We start from the raw sequence: 19322 nt of genomic DNA on the forward strand, positions 1-19322 counted from the left end.
ATGCTTTAAATATTAAAAATGTTCAATGTTGCACTTATGCAGATACCAGACTGGAAATGGACATGTTAGATTTTGGGAGTTCATCAAAGTTAGCTAAAACAGGCAAACATCAGTTTGTAAGAAATTTTCAGATTTTTAAGTTTTTAAAGAAGTAAAAGTTCAGCTATAATTAGTCTGACAAAAAGTACAATGGCTCACCAATAGCGGAGAACAACAAACAGGCTACTGGTGTAGAATGTGTCCGTCTTATTAAAACTGTGAAGGCAGCATTCTCCTCTAGCCTAAGCTAAGATGGTTAACTGCAATCTCATTTTTCCCCCTCCATTTGAAAGCTAGTTGTCATTCCTTTTACCACCAAAACATGCTATTTCCCCAAACACATCTTATTGATATTCTGATAATGTGGTGCTCAATAAATCTTATGACTTTTCCTTTGCCAGCGATGTTTGTTGTACAGGAAACTAAATATGAAATACTAAAAGAATTCCAATTAAAGGGGAACCCAATTTCCAACATGTGCCTCATTACAATTAGATTTGTTCTAACATCTGTCTGTATTACATTTCCCAGTCCACATCCCTTAAAACTAGTTACAACCTCTTACATAGTACAAATAAACTTTTGTGCTTTAGATGATCAGTCAGTGTCTCAGTATGAAAGCAATACTTTAAAGCGTTTTGGTTTGGTAACTTTTTTCTCCATGTGTTTTTCTAACAGGCACTGTGACTATAAGGTGATATCGCCAGCTTTACGTGCAGTAGGGAACATTGTAACAGGCGATGACATACAGACTCAGGTATGTGGAGGAAAGTGAAATGAGCAGGCATCAACGAAATATGTTGTAGGGATAATTCAGACTTGTTAAACAAAATGTAAGCAGCATGATGAAGGGTATGAATATATCAATGAATATTGCTATTTTCATGCAATTGATAAACTGCTAAACATTATAGCACCTCTTGCACAAAAATGTTTCAGTAATAGTGACCGGTGTAATCATTTGTAATATGTTTGGATCTTTGAATTAACACTCCGATACCTTTCAGACTTTATTGCTATCCGATTAACCAATCCGAATTGAGTCCCTCAATATAGTGGGATGTAAATGTTTAACAAGGGTTTAAAATGGGATATAACATGACTTGTTTTACAGTAAAGGCTCATATCTATGACAGGAGGCAAGTGTCAGTTCATTTCAAGCAAAAGAGCTGGTAATCACAAACAGCTTTCTCTTTTTCTACTTCAGTGTTCAAATGTTTTTGAGTGACTTGAACCCCTCAGGACTGTTTGATTGGAGTCAGAATTCAGAGTCATCTTTAATTGCCTACTGCTCTGTTCCCTCCTAAGTCTTGTTCTTTTGTACCCCTTCCAAGGGTGGATACTTGGATAAATTATTGACCTTTATTGGCCTATAAAAGTTTACTTTATTCCAAGCTACACTTTGAGGTGTTGTTTTTTATGTAAACTTTTCATTGAAAACCCTACCACCTTTTTAATATAATCACATGCTTTTGCGGTTTTTGTACGTACTTTCTGGCCTTTAGTCAATTCCTCTTACCTCATCTTCACTTCATCTTATCTCAAGCATCCCTCCTTGACCAATCTCGTCACTCCCATTAACATATCCTCTTCAGTCTCAAGCTAATTCACAGAAATTTCAATGGCAGTTCTGTTCCACTATCAGTTATTTGAGGCTTAAGACTAGCAAGGAGAAAGTGAGGACTGGAAATCTGAGTCGAAAAATGTGGTGCTGCAAAAGCACAGCCAGTCAAACAGCATCTGAGGAGCAGGAGAGTCAACATTTCGAGCATGAGCTGTTCATCGGGAATGAAGAGCTTGTACTCAACGTCAACTCTTCTGCTCCTCTGCTGTCTGACCGGCTGTGCTTTTCCAACACCACAATTTTCGACTCTAGATTAGCTAACAAGCTATTTGTAATGGCCACTCAGTTCATCAGTTCTTTTTCCTTATCAAGGTGGTGTGTTCACTTTAATCTTGATGTAGAGTAAGACTTATGAACTAACCTATTTCAGCAAGCAGCTTAAGTAAGATTAAATGAGAAAACTTGCACATTTTTGTACTGTGATTAAGTATTTGCTAGTTGCTTTGCCATGAGGTTTAGTCTCAGTGGAGCCCTTATTAAGATAGCCAACTTCTCCTAAAACTAATTACCTACTAGCCTGCCTTCTATAGAAGTGAAACCTTAAGCAATTTCAAGTAACATGAAACTTGGACAAAGGGTCAGGATAGTGCTCATTTCAAGCTGAATTGATGTATACAAAGCACGTTTCTAACATGGATTTCAAAGTGGGCAAAAGCATGTTAAAGACCTGGGACATAGTGACTCAAAGAGCCATTGCTGGTACTGGTGTACAGAGTGGGAAAGGAAGGCATACAGAAGTAGAGGGTGCATGTCAGGTAAGTTATATCCTGAAGATTATTGGATTACTTGAGCTCAACTTTACAGTGCCGACTGTTGTTTCATTTACCATGCAAACGTGTGTAATGTGATTTTAAAATAGTCTCTTTTTGATCTCCAATCACTTCATTCTAGTGCACCTTGGACTGAGATCAACATCCAGTCACCAAACTTAATGTCTCTGTTTATGTTCGTGCATATCTAAACCACTTGTCTTGATTTAAGTAGTATTTTACATGAATAATTAATGATTTATTTTCTTTTTTTTGTCCCCTAGGTAATTTTAAATTGCTCTGCTTTACAGAGTTTATTGCACTTATTGAGCAGCCCTAAGGAATCAATCAAAAAGGAAGCATGTTGGACTATATCCAATATTACAGCAGGCAACAGAGCACAGATACAGGTATGCTTCAAGCTGTCGCATACATCAATTACGAAACTCTATTTTTCTCTCTCCAGTAGTATTTGCTTTAACAATGTATATCTTCTAGTGTCAACTGCATACCATGACTAAGTTTTTTCAGATAATGGGTTATCACTTGTAGAGTTGCACAGCTTGGAAAACACCCTTCAGTCCATCTCATTTGCTCCAACCAGACATCCCAATCTGACCTGATCCAATTTCCCAGCATTTGGCCTATATATCTCTCAAACCCTATGTGTTCATATACCCATCCAGTTGCCTTTTAAATGTTAAACTGTACCTGCCTCCTTCTCCTCTGGCAGCTCATTCCATACATGCACCATCCTTTGCATGAAAAAGTTACTCAGTTTCCTTTTAAATCCACTCCGCCCCCCCCCTTTGCGGAAAAGACTTTGTCTATGCACCCTATCCATGCTGCTCATGACTTTATAAATCTCTATAACTTCACCCCTCAGCCTCCACTCCAAGGTTACAAACATATTCAGTCTCTCGCTGTAGCTCAAACTCTCCAATTCCAGCTACATCCTTGTAAATCATTTCTGCACCTTAATGTTTATCAACATCCCTCCAATTGAAGGGTGACCAGAATTGTATGCAATATTCTAAAAGTGATCTCACCAACCTCCTGTCCAGCCGTAATATGTTGTCTCAATTCCTATCCTCAATGTTCTGATGAATGAAGGCAGGCATGCCAAGCACTGCTGTCACCACCTTGTCTACCTGTTCTCTAAAGTTTAAAATATTGTACTTGCATAGGAAAGGTAAGTTTATAACTTTACTGGTAGAAAAGGTTTTAAAAAGTTTTATTCAAACTTTTGTCCATAACATTTGCAGGCTGTGATAGATGCCGATATCTTCCCTGTCCTAATAACTATTCTACAGACAGCAGAATTCCGGACAAGGAAAGAAGCTGCTTGGGCCATCACCAATGCAACGTCAGGTGGAACTCCTGAACAGATCAAGTAAGACTTCATCCTGTATAGGATTTCTGATTTGGTTCATGGATGGGCATTATCTAGTATTTCAACATGTATCTGTTCTTTAAATGTCCCCTACTAATTTGCTAGGCCACCTGTCCAATTTTCATGTGGTCTGTTCTTTTTATGCCATCTATTTGGTTTGGGATTGTCACTGCAGCTTCCTTTATACGACACATACATTTCCATTGACATCATATACCAACTTTCAGTTTTCTTTCCTCTGCTACTGCTCAGGCTTACTGTTTTTCTTCATTTGCATATGTCCTTTATGCTTTGGAGAATCAATCATATTTGGAGTCAACTGTTAGTTGAAGTTTTGAGTCCAGGGCAGCATTTTTCATTGGTTATCTTTGTTCTGCTCCCAAATTTTGGCAATGCCTGACCCTGACCTAGACCTGGGCAGTAAAGGTTTATAAGAAGAAATGATGGACAAACATGATTTAAGAGACCAAGCATCTGAAACTGAATAAGTAAATGGAGATACAATATGTGACAAAGGAAGAGACAAATAAAATTTGTTTTTAATGAAATATATCTTTGAAGGGGTGAATGACAATAGACATGGATTTCTATATTTACAATTTCCAAATATTCTGTTGTTGTGGTTCTGTTCGCCGAGCTGGGAATTTGTGTTGCAGACATTTTGTCTCCTGTCTAGGTGACATCCTCAGTGCTTGGGAGCTTCCTGTGAAGCGCTTCTGTGATTTTTCCCTCCGGCATTTATAGTGGTTTGAATCTGCCGCTTCAAATCTGCAGGTTCAAACCACTATAAATGCCGGAGGAAACATCACAGAAGCGCTTCACAGGAGGCTCCCAAGCACTGAGGATGTCACCTAGACAGGGGACGAAATGTCTGCAACACAAATTCCCAGCTTGGCGAACAGAACCGCAACAACAAGCACCCGAGCTACAAATCTTTTCACAAACTTTGAATTCCAAATATTCTTTACAGTGTGCCTTTGTCCTTCTAGGTAGTAGAGGTTGTTAGTTTGAAAGGTGCTGCCTAGGAGCCTTGGTGAGTTGCTGCAATCTATCTTGTAGATCAGTAGTTCTCAACCTATGCGATGCATTCCACTGGTGGGATACGAAGACCATTTGGTGAGACTCCAAGGACCAGTATTCTTGCCTTTGAAATATAACCACAGGCAAAATCATACAGCATGGAAAACAGACGCTTTGGACCAACTAGTGCATGCCAGCCATGTTCCCAAATTAAACTAGTCCCACTTGCCTGCACTTGGTCCATGTCCCTCCCAACCTTTCCTGTTCCAATCTGAATGTCTTTTAAATGTTGTAACTCTGCCTGCATCTATCATTTCCTCTGGCAGTTCACTCCACAGATGAGACACTTTTTTATTTTAGAAAAATAAAGTTACCTTTTAAGTCCTCCTTTTAATCTTCCTCCTCTCATCTTAAAAATAGTTTTGAATTCCCCTACCCTCAGATAAGACCCTTGGTATTCATCTTTGTATGCTCCTGATTTTATAAACCTCTATAAGGTCACCCTCAACCTCTTATGCTCCAGTGGAAACAAAAATGTCCCAGCCCCTCACTATAACTCAAACCATCCATTCCTGGCAACATCCTGGTAAATCTTTTCTGAACCGTCTCCATTTTAATAATACCCTTCCTACAGCAGGACAACTAGAACTATAAACAGTACTCTAACGGTGGCCTCACCAATGTCTTGTACAACTTCAACATGATATCCCAACTCCTATACTTTCTGGTCTGAGCAATGAAGACAAATGTGCTAGATGCCACCTTAACCACTCTGTTTATCTTTGTTGCAAATTTCAAAGAGTTATGTACTTGAACTCAGTCTCTGTGTTCGACAACCAGAGCCCTATCATAACTGTGTACGTCCTACCCTTGTTTGTTTTAACAAAGTGCAATACCTTGCATTTATCTAAATTAAAATCCATTTGCCACTCAGCCCTCTAACTCAATTGATTTAAGACTCCTCTGTAATCTTAGATAACCACCTTTACTGTCAACTACACTACCACTTTTGGTGTTGTCCGCAAACGTACTAACCATGTCTCCTGTATTTTCATCCAAATCGTTGATATAAATGACAATCAAAAATGGACCCAGTACAGATCCTTGCACTGGTCACAGGCATCCAGTCCAAAAAGCAACTCTCACCACCACCCTCTATCTCCCAGTATCACCTTATTAATGGCTAATTTATTGTTTTGTTTTTACAATATAGCAATAAAATGTATTTATTGGCAAAATCATTACAACTTTTCATGTCCTTAAAAATTTCCATTAATCGCATATATAATACTCTGCATGGAAATGTAAGCATACCTTCAGTGGAAAAGGTGGGGTTTTGTTTTCATCCATGAAGTTGCAGATCTTTTGACAAAAGTTTTTGATTTATACATCAAAAGAAGGGGGGGGTGGGGTGGGTGTTAGGTACGTTATACTATCCACTAATTACAGCGATACCTAGCACAAAAGTCATTGTTTAGGACCAATAATCTCGGTCCTAGTACATTGTAATAGGAGATCCTCATGGTAGCATTGTACATCGTGATTTTTCAATGGCTTCAATAATGACCTTCACTCCCTTATTAGGTCAGAAGGGGGAGATGTTTACTCATTGTATAATGTTCAGTTTCATGCCCAAATCCTCCAATAATGAAGCAGTCTGTATGCAGCAAGATCTGGGCAATGTTCGGGTTTGGGTTGATAAGTACCGAATTAAATTTGTGCCACCGTAGTATCCAGCAATTGCTATTTTAAAATAAAATTTTTTCCAATTCCCTTAGATATTTAAAGTCATTACTATCACTGAATCCCCAAGCTTAAACATCTGAGGGTTAACGTTGACCAGAAAGTGAACTAGACAAACCAAGAAATATTGTGGCTATAAAAACAGGTTAGAGGCTGGGAGTTCTGCAGTCTTAACTCCCTAAGTCTGTCTACCATCTATAAGCACAAGTTGACCTCTTTTTCTTAAATAGGTGCAGTCACAACAGCAATCTAAAGTAGAAACGATCCAGATCAAAGTAGCCGACTGACTTGCCTTGAAGATTCACTCCCTCCTCCTCCAGTACAAAGTAGCAGCAGTATACACCATCCACAATGTACCCTACAGGAAGTCTCCTAATCTGCTCAAAAATACTTTCCAACTAGAAATACAAGGTTATCAGAATAATTGAATCTCTGCCACCTGCATATTTCTCTCATGATATGCTCTCTGTTACAAGCTGTCCCTTTACTGTTGCTGAGTCAAAGTTCTGGGGTGCACTCTGGGAGCTGGAATTTAGACAGAGCTCTGCCTTCTGATGTTTGGCTAAAAATCCAATCAGAATCTTGAAGTCCTGTCGCAAACAGTAGGAATAACCATGGAAACAGTGTACAGTAAACCTTTTACTAACCGGCACCTACAGGATAGGAGTGTGCCGATTGATCAAATCTTCCAGGTAGTCAAGGTACGCGCAATCACAGTAAACCCTGACCAGCAAAGCTTTGAGACGTCAATTTCCCTAAAAGAAAATTAAGGAAGTATTGAAGTTTTTACAATGTAAAAACACAGTCAAGTAATAGAAAGATAATGCAGGAGTATACACATCACTGTTAGACTCTATTTACAGCATAAATACCAAGATATTTAAGGTATATCTTTGTCGTTTGTTCAAGACTGCTGGTTGATAAGGTGCCAATTAAAACAAATTGCTGCTTATTGTTTGGATCTACTGCTTTATCAAAGCACATTGAAGGTGGCAGTGTGACCAAAAGCCTGATGAAGTAATATTCGGCTACAATTATATTAATGCCAAAGCACTGGAAAAAGTTGTGAAGAGTCATACAAGATCAAACGTTAACTCTCTATTTCTGTTTTCACAGACATTGTTAGAAATCTCAACACCAGGTTATAGTCCAACAGGTTTATTTTGGAAGCATTAGCTTTCGGACCGCTGTTCCTTCAGGTAGCTGTGGATCAGGATCATAACCTGGTTTTGATTTTTTTTAAAAATTTGTACACCCTAGTCCAACACCTCCACGTCATTCATAGCTATTGCCAGACCTGGGTTTCTCCAGTATTGTGCTTCAGATTTTGAGCATCTGCAGTAGTTTGCCTTTGTATCTATTCCTTGACCTATTTTTTTTTTCTGTGCGGTTGTGTATTAAAATGAGAGCAAGACCAAGTTTAGGTCATGTTTGATAATGTATTGAACTTGCGTTGTCCCATATCATTTCTTAAGTTAAGTTTAACTTAACTTCAAATATTACAAACCTTTTTTGTGAAATGCAATCGCTGTTTCCATTTTACACAGAATAAGGTATTAAAAGGAGCAGATGTATGATAGTTAATCTGTTTTGATATTGGTTATTGATCGGGGCATTGGGATAGCTAACTGAAAATGTTTAACATCTACCTGGTCATCTAACAGGACCTTGGTTTAACATGCCATTACCTCTAATAATGCAAAACTTCTCAAATACTGTACTAAAATGTTAGCCTAGATTGTACCCTTTTTAAGCCTTGTAGGAAATAGAGTAGACAGATTGTAGTCTGTTCATAGAACTCACTATGAATGCTTTCAAAATCTAGCCTGGATCCAGTTATGAGATCCTTTTTTAGGTGCTGATTAAATTAATGATTTAACATTGACTCATCTGTTGGTGACCAGGATGGAGAATAGACTCATGGAAGATGGGGATGGGGGGAGGGTCGTATGGTGCAATGGCCTCTGAACCTCCGAGCCAGGAGGCCTAGGTACAAGTTCTACCTGCTCTCGAGGGGTGTGTGTGTGTGTGTGAGATTTCATCTATGAGCAGGTTGATTGGGTAATATATTTGTTTGAGTCTCGCGTTGTTTTCCCAGGAAATGTGTACTGAGTATATGAAAGCTTCAATGTTATGCAGGTATGTGATACATGACTCTCATTTTTCAAGGAATTCTGGACTCTGCATCCTAGTAATGAACCTGTAAATTATCAAATAATACAGAGCTTGGGACAGTATTTTGCATGTGTCAATCTGCTATGACGTTTTTGCCCCTTCTATAATCTTCCTCAGATATATAGTGGAATTGGGCTGCATTAAACCATTATGCGACTTGCTGACTGTTATGGATGCAAAGATCGTTCAAGTGTCATTGAATGGTTTGGAGAATATCCTTAGACTGGGTGAGCAGGAAGCTAAACAAAATGGAACAGGAATAAATCCATACTGTGCTCTAATAGAAGAGGCCTATGGTGAGCTGATAAGAATTATTCAAGTTCTTATGTGTTTAGTTAACAGAAAATAAGTTGCCTGCTGCTTTTTTTGTGTGTAATTGCAGGAAGTGCATTGAAAGGTTTCATCATCATAGAGATGTACAGCACGGAAACAGACCTTTTGGTCCAACCCGTCCATGCCAACCAGATATCCCAACCCAGTCGAGTCCTACCTGCCAGCACCTGGCCCATATCTCTCCAAACCCTTCCTATTCATATACCCATCCAAATGCCTCTTAAATGTTGCAATTGCACCAGCCTCCATCACTTCCTCTGGCAGCTCATTCCATACATCTTTCCCCTCTCAGCCCAAACCTATGCCCTCTGGTCCTGGACTCCTCAACCCCAGGGAAAAGACTCTGCCTATTTACCCTATCCATGCCCCTCATAATTTTGTAAACCTGTAGAAGGTCACCCCTCAGCCTCAGACACTCCATGGAAAACAGCCCCAGCCTGTTCAGCCTCTCCCTATAGCTCAAATCCTCCAACCATGACAACATCCTTGTAAGTCTTTTCTGGACCCTTTCAAGTTTCACAACATCTTTCCGATAGGAGACCAGAATTGCACGCAATATTCTAACAGTGGCCTAACCAATGTCCTGTACAGCCGCAATGTGACCTCCCAACTCCTGTACTCAACACTCTGACCAATAAAGGAAAGCATACCAAATGTCGCCTTCACTATCCTATCTACCTGCGACTCTACTTTCAAGGAGCAATGAACCTGCACTCCAAGGTCTCTTTGTTCAGCAACACTCCCTAGGACCTTACCATTAAGTGTAGAAGTCCTGCTAAGATTTGCTTTCCCAAAATGCAGCACCTCGCATTTATCAGAATTAAACTCCATCTACCACTTCTCAGCCCATTGGCCCCATCTGGTCAAGATCCTGTTGTAATCTGAGGTAACCTTTGCTGTCCACTACACTGCCAATTTTGGTGTCATCTGCAAACTTACTAACTGTACCTCTTATGCTTGCATCCAAATCATTTATATAAATGGCAAAAAGTTGAGTACCCAGCACCGATCCTTGTGGCACTCCACTGGTTGCAGGCCTCCAGTCTGAAAAACAACCCTCTGCCACCACCCTCTGTCTTCTACCTTTTGAGCTAGTTCTGTATCCAAATGGCTAATTTTCATCAGATTAAAATATTCATTATATTTAGGATAGTACCCTGCACTTGTATTAAACCAACTGAAAATAAGTTTCTCGCAAATAAACATCTTTAATGAATGTCTTATTCTCTGCCTGTAAGCAACCAAATTTTAAATCCACTGAAATTCATAAAATATGATCTTACTAATTTAGTTTTGTGTATTCTATTCCATTTCAATGGAAACTATGAAGTGGTACTTTCGTTAATTAAAGATGGCAAAGAAACTTGGTGATCTTGTAGCAAAGGTTGAGTAATTTTGTTCATCACAGGAAAGCTGCTGTAAATATGTGCTCTTTAAATTGTTTGTCCCTGTGTCTTGAACCTAAAATGTACTTAACAAAAGTATACTGGAGTTAACTGTTCTGGGTACATTTGCATGCTTTTATATATTCTGTTAAGAACTTGAGTGGTGTGCCAGAGAGAGAGTTGATCAGTCAAGAATCCATGTTGCAGTAGTGTATTAGCATAAATAGAGAATTGGCTAACTGATAGACAGAATTGGGATAAGGGGGACACTTCAGGATGGCAACCTATACTTGAAATGCCAGAGGGATCTTCGTTGAGACCACTATTACTAACACTGTATAATAATGGATGAAGAAAGTGAAGACACCAAAAGTAAGTGAAGTTGACTGTCTGCTAAGGAATATAGACAGGATAAATTAGATTACTTAGTGTGGAAACAGGCCCTTCGGCCCAACAAGTCCACACTGACCCGCTGAAGCGCAACCCACCAAGACCCATTCCCCTACATTTACCCCTTCACCTAACACTACAAGCAATTTAGCATGGCCAATTCACCTAACTTGCACATTTTTGCACTGTTGGAGGAAACCAGAGCACCCGGAGCAAACCCACGCAGACACTGGGAGAATGTGCAAACGCCACACACAGTCGCCTGAGGTGGGAATTGAACCCGGGTCTCTGGTGCTGAGAGGCAGTAGTGCTAACCACTGTGTCGCCCGTATGAGTGGGCAAAAACTCGTCAAATGGAATATAATGTGAGGTCATGCATTTTGGTAGGAAAAAGAGGAGCTGAATAATTAAATGGAGAAAGACCATGGAAATCTACAGAAGAGGGGGATTTGGAAGTCTTATTCCATGAATCACAAAAAGCTCGCATCCAAATTCAGTGGGTAATAAGGAAAGCAAATGGCCTTTAAACTCCATTTCCTTTGAAATAAAGATAGGGAGATTTTGATAAAACAATACAAGACACTAGTTGAACACAGTTGGAGTATCATGAACTGTTTTGGGACCGTTATCTAAGGAAAGGTGTACTGGCAGTGGAGGCTGTTCAGAGAAGCTTAATTTGGCTGATACTGGATATGGAAGGACCCTCTTATGAGGAGAGGTTGGGCCTGTACTTGAATTTAGAAGACTGAGAGGTAACCTTATTGAAGCTTGTAAGATTCTTTGGAGATTTGACCGGGTGGATGCGGAAAGGTTGTTTCCCCTTGTGGAAACCCTAAGACCGGAGGGCATAATCTTCGAATTTAACATTTCAGACAGTTGAGTTTCTTCTGAAGGCCATGAATGTATGGAATTTTTTTGCAGTATGCTCTCTTTGGCTGATTTGTAGTAAGTATGTTTAAGGCTGTGACAGATTTATAATCCGTAAGGTAATGAAGAGTTGTAGGGAAAATGCAGGAAAGTGCAGTTGAAGGTTATCAGGTCAGCCATGATCATCATGAATGGTAGAGCAGAATTGGTGGGCTGAATTGTCTACTACTTTGGTTTTAAAGTAGTAATAACTAGGTAAGTATTGTATTGTATAATTAAATTTAATTTGTAATCTTGTCTGTTTACTTACAGGTAACTAGACATTCACTAAAAATGTTTTTTTTTAGATGTCTACTTTCACTTTATTAAGATACCTCCCTAAATACACCACTGAATATTTTTAATCCAAAGAAGATTCTTAAGATTACATTCTAATATAAGATGACTGTGCTGGTTTGTGAAACATTTCCCATTTGGAATTATGCCAGTATACTTGGGTGGCGACTTCACTTTGTAAAAGCTGCAATTTTGAAAATACTTTGTTAGTTTTCTATTTGCATACAAACACACTCTCAAGGTTTAATGAGAAAACCTTGTCTTTAACCTTTTTTTTAAAAAACTGCAGGTTTGGATAAGATTGAATTCTTGCAGAGCCATGAAAACCAAGATGTTTATCAGAAAGCATTTGATCTAATAGAGCATTACTTCGGTACAGAAGAAGAGGAAGATGCCAACATTGTCCCTCAAGTCGATCTTAATCAGCAGCAATACATCTTCCAACCACATGAAGCTCAGATGGAGGGCTTCCAGCTGTAAGCACAATCACAAAGAGGACTACTGACTCCACTTAAGACACACACCTCTCCTAGGGCTGTTGGGACTGACAAGTTCTTTTGGGGTTGGTGGGGTGGGGGGAGGGACACTGCACCTATCGCCATGATAAAGTTGCACCTATACAGGTGAGCAATGCTAGTAAGAACTTTGTTCAATTAGCTGAATGGTTCTTATTAACAAAAGGTTGTATGTAGGTGTATAGAAAAGCACGTATTTGCATACAGCACACTCTACAAAGCTACATTTGGGAACCACACAAAAAGTATATTATATATGAAGGTTGTATTCTTGTGTGTATAATAATATATGTACATAACATTCAAATAGGGGTTAGGGCAAACTCAGCAAATTTGCACCACCTGACTCTTCCATCTTAAATACTTGTATCCTTTGCTGTGGCTCTGTTCTTTCTATTGTGATGTTTAATATTGCTGATTTTTTTTTTGTTTGTAAAAATCAAACTGGTGCAATATCAATGTAGGTTAACTAATGGACTGTCTACCCAGTAATGCCCTCCATTGAATGACTTTCATTTGCGTTATATATAGTTAATGACAAATCTATTATAAATGGAGTTGTGATCAACCCTTACGGTAGTTTGAGGGATGCCTGGGCTTGGTGTTATGAACGTTACTTCCTGCTCCGTTTATCAATATGACAAATCGCACCAGTGACAAAATCTACTGAACTAGTTAACTTTTACTTTGTGGTAATTCTAAGCATAATGTAAAAGATCCTTTTCTAGCTTCATTTTAAAATGTTCTTGTGAAGATTAGACAAGATGTCTGTGAAAATTGGACAGATTTTTGTTGGAATTGTGAAGCAGTGAAATTTAAGTTCATATGCATAAGGATCTGTGATTGGTGAATTATATTGCATCTCTGAAAAATTTAGCAATTCAGCATTAGGAACAATTGAACCTATGCTGGCAACATAACCTGAAATGGCTGGATTACAGGAAGTCATGGAGTAGAGGTTGATTCTAGAACTTATTCTGATCTCTGTATAAATTTAAAATGTTCAGTGCACTGTGTATATTAGAACCAGAAATAATTTGCTTGTTAGTTCACCTGAATTAAAATCCTCTTGCCACTTAGGATTGTTGTTCTGGGCAATGTAACTGCCATTCTTTTCAGAACAAGGTTAAATTAAGAAACCTACCTGAGTTTTCCTTACTCTGGTGTTATCTTACTAGGTAGCAGAGTGATTTAGTGAGTACAAACTGGTGAGAATGGAGGAAACTGTTTGCACTGAAAAGACATGAAGAACAATCCTGGCAGAATCTGAACATGAAGGATCGTCAAAATTAAGTGCCATGGTGTATTTTTCAAGAATGGTCTTCTTACGAATCTTTCATTGATGCACAATAACAACATATATCCCATTCAACTGGTCTTGTCATTTCAATCTTCTAATGACCAGCCAGTGTTAATTATTCAGATAATATTCAAATTGCTATGATGCAAAAAAGAGACCCAAAAGCTGGCAATGTTATAATTTGTCATTGTGGACATGTAAATAAATGGGATGGGCATTAACAACTGATCCTTTTAGGTCCCTTGCTGCTGTTACAAGGAGATACAGTTGGTTAGTACAGTGTTTGTGACCACGCTCTTGAGACTATGATTAATACAGATCTCCAGCTTGTACTTCACTTGGTTCTTGTTCCCATTCCTTTTAGGGGTAAACTTTGCACTATTTTTAAGTTCTAGTTGTATAAAGGATTGATCTCTGCTATCAAAACTCTTGATCTTATAGATCTAATCACTACCTAAAACCAATTATCTTCTCCCTCAAAACATTGCTGTCTTGCACATGTTCCATGACTTTAGATGCATTGACAATTTGCTATCCAGGCCTTTCAGTCATGAAATACTAGTGTCTCTTGATGGTAATTGTTTCACTCCCTTGGTTTGGGCCAAGATTTATAACTTGGTCACATGTCACCATGCTCTTGCAAGACATGAGTTTGAATTGGTGACAGTTAAAGCTCTTTACTGTTGTGTATAACTTTTAATATTTGAGGCAGAAGTGACCAGAATAACATAGGTACAAAGTTGACTTAGATTTTTTGTGTTAAGTGAAGCCTGAGATTCAAGTAGCAAGTTCACCAATATCAGAGAGATTGAAAGTTAATGCATTATTGATAATGGCAGAATTTCAATAAGGGTTAAAGATTCTACTACAACCAATAATGCAGTGAGAGCAACAGTGTTTTTTAATATTAAATTTTGCATTTACAAAATTAGTTGCCATACTTTCAAAGTACAGCAATGCCTTTCTTATGGTGGTGTTTGCATCCTTTTGAAGTGTGATTTTAAACAAAACTACGTTGAGTGTACATTTTCCCATACAAATTGAAGTATAAATTGGGAATTAAATGCTTTCAGTCATTTCTCATGAAAGGAAGAACAAATTGAAATACTGTACATTTGCATTACATTCCTAAAAACATTTAAAATAAACTTATAAATATAAATTGTACTTAAATATGGTAACACTCGAGTGATTGAATAAATGTGGTGGAGTGGGTGGAGGAGTTAATGGGTTGGAGGGGCAGGATTGTCAACCAACCTAAAAGTTTATTCAAGTACTTTTGGCCAGTTGTTTTTCTTTTGAGTTCTTTGTAGCATTTTAATGTCATAATTGATTGCACTGTTACTTTGGAATTGCAATTTCTATTTGGATTGTCCTCAATGAAGAGTTCTATTGTGCCTTGCATAAGTTTAAAAGGTTTTTGATAATTTTGTTAACAATGTACATTTCTCCAGCATTTGTTTCTAGCTGTGTGAAATTCATACTTGATTTGTGTCCATGGGACTCTACGACAGCCACCCCCTAACTTTCTTCAGAGCCAACTTCCTTGGCTAAATTCATAATTTTGCATTAAACATTAGGGACAACATTGTGAAATGCTTTGAGATTGATGCCTTCAAACATTTTGCCACATACATTCATAGATGCCACTAAAACATCATTCCACAAATCATCATTGCCATTAACCCTTTGGGAATTGTTGTGTCACTATAAACTCGTTGATTGTTGGACTATATTCACCATCTGTTTCCTTCAGTTGGAAGAAGTGACAAACAATAAGCCTTAAATGTCACTGTTGTGCCCACTGAAGTTGTGGTCCGTGAACAACCATAACACTTGCTAATAAGCCATCAGAGCTGATAGGTCATCTCTGGTCAAATCCAATCTAAGATGAGAAATATCTTTTAGCTGATATTTTCTTTGGCTCAATATTTCTTGCAAATGGGAATGGAATATAGAGTTCACCATTCATGCAACATTATCGTGGTTATCTAGATTCTGTTGTTTGGCAAATAACACGTAGATAGCCGTTTTGTGGCACATCACGAATGGTTGAAACATCTTGCAGCGTTCCCACGAAGCGGATGAGTTCATTGATCTTTAATCAGTTTAAAATTTGTTGCAGTCTTTTCCTCGGGAAAATATATTCTGTGGTATATTCTTCTAATAAATTCCCTATTGTAGCAGTACTGAGGACTTGTTTCAGAGAATAGCTTTTGGTAAGTATCTTCAAATAGGTAAAGAATTTCCAGTTACTTCAGAATTAGTTGTTTTACCCATCTGTTTTGCAAATTGAATGTTTGTTTTATTTATATGATTTGACAGTGAAGGTAACAGGACAGGGAAACTAACAGTTTGTCTATTCAGTAGTTCTACATTTTTTTAAACAAATCCAAATCAATCACTACCAGCACTAAAACATTCTGACTGAGCTCTTGTTCTGTCCATTCTTTTAATTTATTATGAAACTTTTGGTTTTTGATTCGCTGGCACACATACAAAGGCTCATTGCATTGATTTTAGTTTTATCAAGATACCTTAGTGTTTCCATATTTTTCATGATGCTGTTTCTAAGTATGACTTTGTAGCATTTACAGAAGTGATTTTTGTACTTTTGGTTTTTGTTGCCATTATCAGAAATCATTCTTAGCACCAAAGGAGATAATCTAAATGTTTTCTCGAGAGCAACTGCACATCCTCCCGCATCAAAATGTTTAAATCTCTAATTTGTAAAGTAATGCCTTTCTTGTTTTGTTACTACCAAGCTCTACTGTCAGTTATTTGGTGTAAGAGATTAAATCTCTAAATTATGTTAAAATATAACAATCACGTTTCAAACAACAAAATAGTGTATTGGGACTAATACTGAGGAGCAGTGCTGGCAATACTGCATCATGATGCAACTGTTCAGCATCAAAATATGCTGCAAACTGGCTTGCTGTGACCTGCTTAAAAATGACATACGAAATGAAACAGATATTCCTTTTCTATTGGTTTGCGGTATTGATACTACTGTTGGTGTTTGTATAGCTTTGGTTGAAGGAAAGTGCAGCAACAGAGCATCTTCTCCAGTTCCACCTTTATCGTCTTCGGACATAACATTTGTGTGTATGGTACAGTCCAATCTTAAACATTGCATTACCAATAGGATTTAATGGAAAAACGATCAAAAGGAAATGCTGTTTCATTAGTCTCTATCAAGTAGCCAAATAGCATTTCAGCACTTACTAATTTTAAGTATTTTAGCTTTGTTTACAGAATTTATTTCTAAAAGTAGTTTCTCTTGCAAATTTTGTTTTTAAAACCATATTATCTTTTTCATGTTGCACTCTTGGGAGATAAAAAGATTTCCCAGGCAATCTGTAGGACTTTTTGTGATTTGTTGTTTGTCCATGGATAGTTTGTCTACTTAGTAGTTGTACATTTTTTTATAATAATGTGAAATGTTTAACAAAAATAAGGTTTATAAGAGTTCAAAGGTACGTTCAAGTCAATTAATTTTATTCTGATGCCCTGTACCATCTTTTATTAAATGACGGTGATCCATGGTTTAAATTTACAACCTGTTAGTGAACTGTTCAATAGATGTCATAAATTGAATGCTAGCAGTGTTCTCTCAACGACTCTGTTCAAGTTATCACTGAATAACTTGAACAAAAAACAAATTTAATAAGGCATGAATGGTGTCAGTCATGATTAAATTGGTAGCTTATTAGTTTCTGAATATTAAGATTTGAGTTGTCACATTCTAGAACATGAGCATAAAAATCAAGGTTGCTACTCCATTGTGGTATTGAGAGAGTGCTGCACTAACTGAGATGATGTCTTTTGGATAATTTCTTTTTTCTCTATTCTTTCACTGGGTGAGGACATCAATGGCTAGGCAGCATTTATTGCCAATCCCTAATTGCCTGGAGGGCATCTTAAACTAAAATCCTCTTGGCCTTTACAATTAGAGATAATCATCCCAAAGCACTATTTTCGAGAAGAGGTGGGAAAGAAGATTTATACCTAGTGTGCTGACCAAGTTTTATCCTTCAATCAACATCCAAAAAAATCTAATCACTATGAAACTACTGTTTGTGGGAACTGGCTGTGTGCAAATTGACCTGGAAAACTGCAGCAGGGAGTATGCTTTAAAAGTGCTTCTAAAAAAGCTTCAATGTATTTAGTGGTCATGAAAGGCACTATATGAATGCAGATTTTATTAATTGTTTACATTTGAACATTAAATTGAAATAATGTGTTATCATGCTTTGTGTCTGTTAGAGGATTCACCTTAACATAGAGGTCAGTGATCAGGATTCAGCAGCATCAATGAGAACTTGGATTTCTTCAGTAAGCTATATTTACAAATTCATCTTGTTTACAGGGATATGATTTATTTTTGTTACTTGAGCTTTATCCTTGCCAAACTTGATAGCTTATTCATATTTTTGCACAACTGTCAACCAGTTCAGCCCTTTGCTTTCTGATTTACATAAAAAAACATCCATTTGCCATATGGCAAGCAGTGAACATTTAATAAATAAAAACTTCCTAGGAAGTCTGAAATTTAAGTGTGAATTATTGAGGTATTGTGAATTACATTCTGACAATCTGTTCTGTATCACAACCTCCAGGCTGCCCTTTATGCTGTATATTAGGAATGTTTAAATTCCAACATACATCAGAAAGGGCAGCATGATCTCTTCTATTTTTGCAAAGTAAGCACATTTGTTTCAACTTTGTGTGGAGCAAAATCTAAATCCACTTTTCCCTGAAAAAGGTGAAATTTTAGTTGTAAAGGTGACATCAGGGAAACACAGGTGTTGTGGCCACATCAGACTAGTAATGCAGAAGTCTGGCTAATGCTGTGAGGCCACATTCAGTTCCAACTGTGGTAGTTGGTAGAATGTAAAGCTAATTTCTGCAGTGGGGGCTATGAAACCAATGTCAGTTTGTTTCTTTTTTTAAAAAAAAGTTTCCCACTATTTTCCTTATGCAGGCTGGCCTCTGAGAGACCTCAGGACAACAGCAATTTGGTTAGTTCTGACTGGTCTCCATTCCAGCACGCAGCTATTGCTGATCTTGCCAGCTACACCTCCCATTCAATGATTTTTTTTTTAAACAGAATGGTATTAAAGAATTTATTAAGCATCTGACAAGCCTCTAACTGGCTTTTTAAGCACGTATACAACTGATGGTCACAAGGCAAATAACCATTATCAAGTGTTTAATAGAATTCAATTTTCATGACTGGTTGCTTTCAAAAATGTGTTCTGTTCCATTGAAGATAGGACATTTTGGGTACGATTTTATATATGAATATTAATCAAGGAAAGGCAGTTCAGATTTAAGGACAAATTATATTTAACTAACTTGAGTTTTTAAATTTGAGTGGATAAATGTGTGCATAGTCCTCAAAGACATTTGGCAAAATGTCACATTATAGGCTTGTCAGCAAATTTGCT

The 19322-nt window shown here is 37.7% G+C and overlaps 1 protein-coding gene across 1 annotated transcript in view; it reads left to right on the top strand.

Annotated features, from left to right (window-relative positions):
* LOC140486308 (importin subunit alpha-5) overlaps positions 1-18423 on the top strand; it is a 65961-nt gene extending 47538 nt beyond the window's left edge. Inside the window, exons 10-14 of the mRNA XM_072585277.1 lie at positions 718-796; positions 2697-2822; positions 3678-3805; positions 8861-9039; positions 12344-18423. Coding sequence (XP_072441378.1) covers positions 718-796; positions 2697-2822; positions 3678-3805; positions 8861-9039; positions 12344-12534 — 703 coding nt within the window. The 3' untranslated portion in view covers positions 12535-18423. The remainder of the gene's footprint in view (positions 1-717; positions 797-2696; positions 2823-3677; positions 3806-8860; positions 9040-12343) is intronic.
* The last annotated feature ends 899 nt before the right edge of the window (positions 18424-19322 follow it).

The sequence above is a fragment of the Chiloscyllium punctatum genome, chromosome 15 (genome assembly GCF_047496795.1).
Source record: "Chiloscyllium punctatum isolate Juve2018m chromosome 15, sChiPun1.3, whole genome shotgun sequence".
NCBI classification, from domain to species: Eukaryota; Metazoa; Chordata; class Chondrichthyes; order Orectolobiformes; family Hemiscylliidae; genus Chiloscyllium; species Chiloscyllium punctatum.